Source organism: Stigmatopora argus, chromosome 9, assembly GCF_051989625.1.
Source record: "Stigmatopora argus isolate UIUO_Sarg chromosome 9, RoL_Sarg_1.0, whole genome shotgun sequence".
Taxonomy (NCBI): Eukaryota; Metazoa; Chordata; class Actinopteri; order Syngnathiformes; family Syngnathidae; genus Stigmatopora; species Stigmatopora argus.
The window spans coordinates 7,074,275-7,083,900 of record NC_135395.1 but is presented as its reverse complement, the minus strand read 5'-3'; the positions used below and the strand labels follow the sequence as shown (position 1 = coordinate 7,083,900).

At 36.7% G+C, this 9,626-nt stretch overlaps 1 protein-coding gene across 4 annotated transcripts; it reads left to right on the top strand.

Annotated features, from left to right (window-relative positions):
• Positions 1-181: 181 nt before the first annotated feature.
• Positions 182-6,742, top strand: cenpu (centromere protein U). Of its 4 annotated transcripts, XR_013303323.1 has the most exons (16): positions 182-530; positions 1,295-1,349; positions 1,497-1,578; positions 1,644-1,758; positions 2,041-2,110; positions 2,187-2,273; positions 2,351-2,428; positions 2,506-2,569; positions 2,654-2,756; positions 2,850-2,928; positions 3,044-3,091; positions 4,020-4,081; positions 4,517-4,673; positions 4,751-4,853; positions 6,188-6,266; positions 6,344-6,742. XR_013303323.1 is itself a non-coding variant. In XM_077610050.1 (14 exons), exons 1-14 carry the CDS (start codon positions 526-528, stop codon positions 4,814-4,816), a joined length of 1,071 nt encoding a protein of 356 aa, XP_077466176.1. In that variant the 5' UTR covers positions 184-525; the 3' UTR covers positions 4,817-6,742. The 4 variants fall into 4 exon arrangements, 2 of the variants coding, with proteins under 2 accessions (XP_077466176.1, XP_077466177.1); XR_013303322.1 differs by having other exon boundaries at positions 184-530; positions 4,751-6,266; XM_077610050.1 differs by having other exon boundaries at positions 184-530; positions 4,751-6,742.
• The last annotated feature ends 2,884 nt before the right edge of the window (positions 6,743-9,626 follow it).

Genomic DNA, 9,626 nt, shown 5'->3' with positions numbered 1-9,626 from the left:
GAATAATCTACTGGTTTAAGATGGTCACCGGTTACCCACACTGCTGACTCAGATTTCTCACATCTAGTAACACAATTCTTATTATTCGGATTTTTTTTTTAAACTGACACTTTCAACCCAAATAAAATTCATTGTACTTTATACAATCTTTTTCCAAGTACAAAAATTAGGCTATTGGTATTTATTTGCCATTGGTATTATAAACGTTGCAAACTATTTTCCATTGATAGTTTTCGATGGCATTTTATTTTTTAAGTACATAAACTTAAAACAATCTGTTTCCGGCTATGTACTGAACTTTATTCCCACAAATGTTTCATTTTGTGAGTGCTACAAGTAGAATATCGCTGAAACTTTACTTAAAACACGTTCCGACCCTTTTCTTGGATTTATATTTTTATTGGACACAAAAATGACTTTCAACCACCTATTAGTATATACGTACATATAAGTAAGGGTACAACCCGGAACTTCAAGTGGAAACATTTTGCGGGAAGATTTGATTGCTGGACTTTGATCTCCAAGATGAGGTTAGGCAAGTTTATGAATTACATGAACATTTAATGTGATACTGCCTCGTGATAAATCGTACATACCACGAAGCAATGTGGTGTTTTATTTCATTAAAAAATACGTGGTGATTTTGACTCTAAACGAGTGTTGTCGTTGTGCGGGATTTCCGTTTTCCGTGTTATGCCTGGTCCGTTGGATTGTTTGTTTTTCCTGCTCTCGACAAGCATTTAATCATTTTCGTTGCCTTGCGCAAAGTATTAAAAAACAACAACAATGCCCTTTTTTAACTCACCGGTTTAGCGCACATTTGAAGAGCGAGAATTTCTTCTGGCAAACTGCGGAATTACCTACATTGAAAATAAGGGACATTCTAGTTTTATTTTGTCTTTTTATGTTTTTATTATCATCATTATTGTTAAAAAAACAAACAAAAAAACAAAACAAAATGCAGGATTACCAGAGTGTCACACGAAGTATTGTGGAATTTAAACACAGCAAAACTGGAAAGAAAAAAAACATAAACAACCACCCACAAATCAAATGCTTTCACAGTATCTTATAATTGTATATAAGTTAAATGTTTGGAATGTTTTGATCTGTGCCCAGGTCTCTCTTGCAACAGATTGATATATCATTGAAAAACCCCAATTTGAATTTCTCCTAAATTGATCCCTTTTCTTCCTATAACGTGAAACAATCATTTTTCTAAACTTATCTTTAAATATTGAAATGACCTGAAGTGATTAAATAATGATGAAAAACCTTTTTCTTGATTTTGCAGTACCAGAAAAGGCAGAAGAGCCAAGATGGTGCCCGTTGCACCAGTTGGAAACCAGGTGACCTGTTTGAAAAAGTTCCATTTTCTTTCAGTGTCAGAATTTCAATTTTAAGACTATTTTATGGTTACTTGGGCAACACTAAACAAGCTTGAAATCAATCAGTTATAAAAGATAAAAATGTATTTTTCCTTATTTTGTATACAGAAAATCTCTTTGGAACCTGGCAACCAGTCTTCTTCCATTGATGGTGCCACCAGTTTCATACAAGGGCTACAACAACAAAATGGTGAGTCTTAATTCGGTCGCGATGAATGCTAAAGCAACAGGCTTATGCTACATTTTGTTGCCCAGGTAATTGTATGCATAGTACTGCCGTTGAAGAAGATTTAAATACATCACAAAACAACCAGACAGTAAAACGTAAAGTGGGGGATACACTGAGAAAGAAGAATGACGTTAAAGCCAGGTAAATTTTGTTGTGTAATCACGTTTACTTTTAGTAAAATTCATGTTCTTAACAGTTGTTTTAATATATAGACGTACTGTACATTATAAAAATGTACAAACACTAAACCTTGTGAATAAGGAAAAATCCACTTGTAGATTTTAGGTTCTCTAGATTTCACTAAGCAGAGATGTTTTGTAGACTGAATTTGTATTTGATTTTGGTAATGCAATTGGTCTCAATTTCAATTAAGTGCAACAATTACATTGAAGCACTCTATTAACGGGAATGTCTCCTTCTAAGCCCTTTGAAGAATGAGCAAGCAAAGATGCAAAAGAGTGTCCCAACCAGGAAAAGAGCAATTAGTTCAGAGGTACCAACCAAAATCATCTTCATAAAGAATACACTGTGTACCAGTGACTATACTCTTGGCAAATATCTGTCCTTAGGACAAATCAGACTCTGAATTTAAATCTAAAAAGAGGCAAAATAGATTGCTGACTTCAGACGATGACACAGATCACGATGAAAGCTGGGTATGTCCTTCCCTTTTTGTTTTGCAAGGAAATTACCTTCCTTGATTATTGTTGTTTTTAACTTTTGATTTATTTAGAAACCAAGTCCAAAGAAAGGCCAAAGGCAAAATAGATTGCTGATTTCAGACGATGACACAGATCACGATGCAAGCTGGGTATGTCCTTCCCTTTTTGTTTTGCAAGGAAATTACCTTCCTTGATTATTGTTGTTTTTAACTTTTGATTTATTTAGAAACCAGGTCCAAAGAAAGGCCAAAATAGCAGTGTGAAGAGAATCCCAACAAAGTTGTCCACAGGTAAACAGTCAGCGGTTTATATTTCAAACTCCGAATGCTTGTAAGAATTGTCTGTTGATCCTGAAAATAATTTCTTTTAAAAAGCAGACAAGGTCGTAAGGGATCGGAAGAAAAGAGAAAGACCTCAGGGAGAAACAGAATTAGATGTGGTGTTGGCCACCTTCCTAGATTTCTGTGAAGAATACAGGTACCTGTATTGTAAAACATGGTCACTGTTAAGAAATACCAATTGAGCTATTTGTCCATACTTCAAAATTACTTTAATAACTATTATTTTTAGGGATTCTGTAGAAACTAATGCCATCAAACAGACCATTGATTATTTCTCAAACAATGTCAAGGAGCAACTCTTAGAAAAGGTTAGTGTACTGCACTCTGTTTTTTTCTGGAATTAAAAAAAAAGCATGTTATCTCATAATACACACAAAAAAACTCAGTGTTTTGTTCATTGACTAGTGTTGGATTTTCTTTCAGATTGCTTTATTCAAGGAGCTCAACGTTCTCAAAAGGAAAAATGCTAAGGTGACTAGGACAACATTTGATTGCCGTTTGCTGTTTTGGAACTAATCTTTGTAGGGAGATATACATATTGTATAAATAACAAAAGTTGTTATCATTTTTAAACACGTGGAGTGATTTTTTTCCTAGTCCAATGAGATATGAAAATAATTGCATGCCAGTCATTGTGCCTGTAGTAAGTATGTACTCACATTAGGTGAGTATACTGGACAACCTAAGTCCACTGATTATCTTAAGGATTTTTTAATGCTCACCTTTTATTTGTAAATTATATGGACTGTGTTTTTCGGATTATGAGTCGCAGATGTGTATAAGTTGAACTAGCAACAAATGTATAAATCGCATTTTTGGGGGAATTTTATTTCATGAAATCCAAACCAAAGAACAAATGTCAATTTGAAAGGCATTAAAAAATAAGGATAGAAATAGAGGCAACAACAGGCTATTATATATATTTTTACAATTAAAACAAAGTCTTTACAATTTTTTGGTAAGCCCTTCTCTGTTTTTTTAAAAAATAAATTACAGGCACTACTATAGGTTCGCCGTACCGACCTTTCAGGGCATAAGACAAAAGTCCACCCACTAAAATTAAAATGAACACTGACCTAAAGCGTCCTCTTGCGGTTCAGTAAGAAAATAACATTAGATGATATGTGTAAATAATTTCAAACATAAGTCGCACCCCCGGCCACCCAAACTCATTCATTCATTTTCTGAAACGCTTTATCCTCACAAGGGTCGTGGGGGGTGCTGGAGCCTATCGCATCTGACTTCAGGCAGGGCACGAGCAGACAGACAACCATTCACATTCACACTCATACCTAAGGGCAATTTAGAGTGTCCAATAAACTATATATAAAAAAACGGATTTATAATCTGGAGAATACGGTACTTTATTACGTTGTTTTAACCTTTTTTTGTGTGTCAGGTGTGCTCCAAGATCCGTACAAATACACACAAACTATTGGATGCCAAGAAGGAGCTAATTAGGTGAGGGGACCGTACACATTTCCACATGTTTAATATACAAATAAACAACTACAAAGTTGTTGTTTTTTTCAAGGAAGCGGTGTTATATTATCAAGTAATGACGTTCATTTGTAGATATTCCAAGATCCTTGACTTGTTAATGCTACCTTTACAGTACACTATCTTGTATCTAGTTATATTTCTTCTGTTACCAGATACTAAGTTCATAAAGTTGGTTATATAACTTACATTGTTAACAAACTGTGTGCACTAACATAAATAAAAAACGTTCCAAAGGTATTATTTTCCTTTAATAACTAAACATGAATATGCAATACTGGCAAACTGACGGGGGTAAAATAAGTGCTGGTCATGAGTAAGGGCCAATATGTTGTGTAAGCCGTGAATTACACTTAAGAATTTATCAACTTAGTATCACTTTTTATCATCCAATAGGGCAGAAAGACAGGTCGGTTTACTGCAAAAGGAGAAAACTGACATGGAAGTCAGAATACAAGATCTGCAAGTAAGCCAGACTTTCCTTCGAGACATTACAGAACTCAACAAGGCTTATTTGGACTACCGGAGTGCACATCCCGAAGAGGAAGAGACGGTTTGAACACTCATTATTTGGTTAAAAGACAAAATACATGCCCATGATGACACACATTGCTCTTCTTTCACTTGCAGTATGATGTGACCAGTTTACCAGCCTTGCTATTGGAGACCAAGCATGTTCAAGGAATAGGAAGCTAGTTGAAATCCATCAATAATATAAACTAGAAGGAAAATGGTGAGTGATATGTATATACATTTGCAAAAAAAATCAAAAGCATATTTTTCATGGTGAAGGACTGGTAAAAAAAAATGAATGCATCATTTTAAACAAGAGTGGTTGTCTAGTTTTTTCCCTACTTCTAAACTGAAATTCACACCCATACCTAATGTCCAATCAGGCTACCTTACAAAAAGGTCAGATTTGTATTCAGTATTTTAAAATTATATGTAAGAAGTTTTTGTATCAATGCAAAAATGTCTTTTGTTGACCAGCATTATTTCATTAAATCTTAGTCCGAATGTCTTGAAAGCGCTTTTGAATCAATGAACTGAGTTAAAGATTCTTTTGGCAAAAAAAAGATTATTCTCACATTTCACCTGCCTCTTCTGTATTAAAGTCCAAAAAAAACTTGGCTGAAACCACAGATTTCTGTGGAAATGGGCGAGGACACCGTGGATGCGCGGAAACTATTTTCAAGGAGGTACACACAATACACATGAACGTTAGCAATCAAGACGAGATTGAGGAACCCGCTTTGCAGCTTCAATCTAGAATGTTCCCTTTAACGTGACTTGGCAGCTAATTGGCCCATTTTTGTGGTTTAGTCAAAACTAATAATTAGGCTTGTCTTATAGTACAGCAGGTGTTTTTCCATGGGTGGCAGGCATAAAAGGTAAAACAGAAGAAATATGTTTACTTTGACCATTGGACAATTTTATATTACATTTGTTTCATCTGTTCCGATAATGAAAAAAAATCTCATATTTTACATGTTCAAATAGATAAAGAATAAAAATAATGACATTAAATTATAGGAACTTGGACCTTCTTGTGAATGTCTTCCCTTGTCACACTGCCACGATGCTATGCTGAGTGTAATATAAAATTGTCCAATGGTCAAAGTAAACATATTTCCTCTGTTTTACCTTTACCATGTTACTTGCATCTTTTTCTTGGTAAATGCGAAGAATAAGACATATACAGTGGTACCTCGTGATACAACATGCTCGTCCTACGACATGCTCATGGTACGACGAAAATTTCGAGATGCGACCAAGCCAGGTGGCCATGACATGAGAGGCTGTTTATCATTGTAGCGCGCTGTCTTTTTTTGCCGCATCTCTTTCGTGTATAACAGATATCTACGAGCACCGAACGATTTATTCAGACGAGTTTCGACCAGGAAACGCACAACGCGCATGCGCGGGCAAAAAGAGGGCTTTCTGGGTAATGAAGTATACTCGTGCACACAACACCGATTGCCAATGGCACCCTTTCTCAGAATAAAACTTCATTACCCACAATCAATACGTGGATAGGAGGTTGCAATTCCTGTTTCCCCCTCTTAGCATGTTAGCTCCTGTTGGCGGAGCGATCGCTAATTCAAGACTACTTCTCCGGAGTGCACATCCCGAAGAGGAAGAGACGGTTTGAACACTCATTATTTGGTTAAAAGACAAAATACATGCCCATGATGACACACATTGCTCTTCTTTCACTTGCAGTATGATGTGACCAGTTTACCAGCCTTGCTATTGGAGACCAAGCATGTTCAAGGAATAGGAAGCTAGTTGAAATCCATCAATAATATAAACTAGAAGGAAAATGGTGAGTGATATGTATATACATTTGCAAAAAAAAAATCAAAAGCATATTTTTCATGGTGAAGGACTGGTAAAAAAAAATGAATGCATCATTTTAAACAAGAGTGGTTGTCTAGTTTTTTCCCTACTTCTAAACTGAAATTCACACCCATACCTAATGTCCAATCAGGCTACCTTACAAAAAGGTCAGATTTGTATTCAGTATTTTAAAATTATATGTAAGAAGTTTTTGTATCAATGCAAAAATGTCTTTTGTTGACCAGCATTATTTCATTAAATCTTAGTCCGAATGTCTTGAAAGCGCTTTTGAATCAATGAACTGAGTTAAAGATTCTTTTGGCAAAAAAAAGATTATTCTCACATTTCACCTGCCTCTTCTGTATTCAAGTCCAAAAAAAAACTTGGCTGAAACCACAGATTTCTGTGGAAATGGGCGAGGACACCGTGGATGCGCGGAAACTATTTTCAAGGAGGTACACACAATACACATGAACATTAGCGATCAAGACGAGATTGAGGAACCTGCTTTGCAGCTTCAATCTAGAATGTTTCCTTTAACGTGACTTGGCAGCTCATTGGCCCATTTTTGTGGCTTAGTCAAAACTAATAATTAGGGTTGGCTTATAGTACAGCAGCTGTTTTTCCATGGGTGGCAGGCATAAAAGTTAAAACAAAGGAAATATGTTTACTTTGACCATTGGACAATTTTATATTACATTTGTTTCATCTGTTCCGATAATGAAAAAAAAATCTCATGTTTTACATGTTCAAATAGATGAAGAATAAAAATAATGACATTAAATTATAGGAACTTGGACCTTCTTGTGAATGTCTTCCCTCGTCACACTGCCACGATGCCATGCTGAGTGTAATATAAAATTGTCCAATGGTCAAAGTAAACATATTTCCTCTGTTTTACCTTTACCATGTTACTTGCATCTTTTTCTCAGTAATTGCGAAGAATACAACATATATAGTGCTACCTCGTGATACAACATGCTCGTCCTACGACATGCTCATGGTACGACGAAAATTTCGAGATGCGACCAAGCCAGGTGGCCATGACATGAGAGGCTGTTTATCATTGTAGCGCGCTGTCTTTTTTTGCCGCATCTCTTTCGTGTATAACAGATATCTACGAGCACCTAACGATTTATTCAGACGAGTTTCGACCAGGAAACGCACAACGCGCATGCGCGGGCAAAAAGAGGGCTTTCTGGGTAATGAAGTATACTTGTGCACACAACACCGATTGCCAATGGCACCCTTTCTCAGAATAAAACTTCATTACCCACAATCAATACGTACGTGGGTAGGAGGTCGCAATTCCTGTTTCCCCCTCTTAGCATGTTAGCTCCTGTTGGCGGAGCAATCGCTAATTCAAGACTACTTCTCGTTGGCAAGTGGTCGTGTGTTATCCTATTGTTAGGACATCTGTGTGCATCATTTTCGGAATATTTTGAAGGGAATACAACAGCAAACAGCCCATCGATAGCGAACGTGAGGCTGGAGGCGTGGCAAACAACTAACCCGGCCAGAACAAAGGTAAAAAAAAAAAAAGATTAAAACAAAATTAGAATTCAGTTTAGTGTAAAGTTACACTAAACGTATGTTTGTGTGTCTGTATTATATTAATCCAAGTTAATTTAAATGTGTTCGTTTACGGGTGCGTGTATGTCGCTGTCTCTACCCTCCGCGAAATGTGTTTAATTTTACTTCTATTAAACACGTTTTATTACTATTAAAACACTAGTTATGTTTTACTTTGTTAATAGATGGTGAATTAGAAGAAATAAAACATTTTTTCCAATCCAATATCCTTTTTTTGGTGTTTTTTTCAGAGGGTTGGAATGAATTAATTTGTTTTTAGTTCATTTCAATGGGAAATGTTCGCTCGAGTTACGAAAAGCTCGACATACGATTTCAGTCCCGAAACGGATTAAGATCGTATGTCGAGGTACCACTGTCCTCAGTTTGGTCGCTCATTGGGCATGCAGTTCTGTCATAAACTACAATAATCAGGGGTGTCAAACCGGTCCTCAAAGGGCCGCAGTAGGTGCAGGTTTTCATTCCAACTCAACAAGAGGATACCTTTTGCAAGTGTAATCAGTTGATTAAAGTCAGGTGCTACTTATTTTAGAAGGCACCTGATTGGTTAAAATGTCGGCACTGGATCGGTTGGAACAAAGACCAGGACCCACTGCGGCCCTCGGTGGAATCGGTTTGACACGTGAACTACATTATAGGGATGGGTGATTTTGCCTCCCTCAGAAAGATCACGATATTTTTTTGTGGTTTGATCATGATTCTTTTAACTATTAAAGAAAAACTTGAATTCTAAGTTTTTCACGAGTTTTTTTTTTACATTGTTGCATCTAACATTGCATAAAAAGCAAGTGACACTAAAATTATTTAATGAATTTAATGCACAATATGTGCAATTTTTGGGTGGAGTGTGTGGTTAGCGCGTTGGCCTCACAGCTCTCGGGTCCTGGGTTCAAATCCAGGTTGGTCCACCTGTGTGGAGTTTGCATGTTCTGCGTGGGTTTCCTCCGGGTACTCCAGTTCCCTCCCAAATTCCAAAAACATGCATGTTAGGCTGATTGGAAACTCTTAATTGCCGCCTAGGTATAATAATAATAATAATAATAATAATAATAATCGGACATAGGCCCTGTCGTCATTATCACAACACAAAAGCCTACTTGTCATTGCATGGTTGTCCATCTTCTTGTGCCCAGCTGGCCACCAATTTAGGGTGTCCCCCGCCTCTGGCCCGGAGTCAGCTGGGATAGGCTCCAGCACCCTAATGAGGATAAAGCGGTTTAAAAATGAGATGAGATGAGTATGTGCAATTTCTTTGTGTCTACAACTTTGGAGTAGGCCTTAGCTGCAGTGTAATAAGCTGTTGGAAAACTACCGTAATTACTCGAATATAACGCGCACTCGAAAATAACACGCAGGTATAACTTTGGGCCAAAAAAATCTGGAAAAACGCAGTACTCGAATATAGTGCGCACCTAAAATTTCCCGCTGACGAAAATCAGAAATCTTACCTTTTTTTCTTCGTTTCACGATTGTTTTGTTCAAACAAATTTATTCATTAGAATCCTTCAAATGAAAAGTTCCTCTCTCTCTTTGTCTGTCCTCTCATACATCTCTTCGTTGAGAATCCTATCAACGT

Bases quoted from the DNA above. Each gene is read 5' to 3' on its own strand.
- cenpu (XM_077610050.1), top strand. The intron at 2,111-2,186 runs GTACCAACCAAA...ATCTGTCCTTAG, and splicing joins AAAGAGCAATTAGTTCAGAG to GACAAATCAGACTCTGAATT. The intron at 2,757-2,849 runs GTACCTGTATTG...TATTATTTTTAG, and splicing joins GATTTCTGTGAAGAATACAG to GGATTCTGTAGAAACTAATG.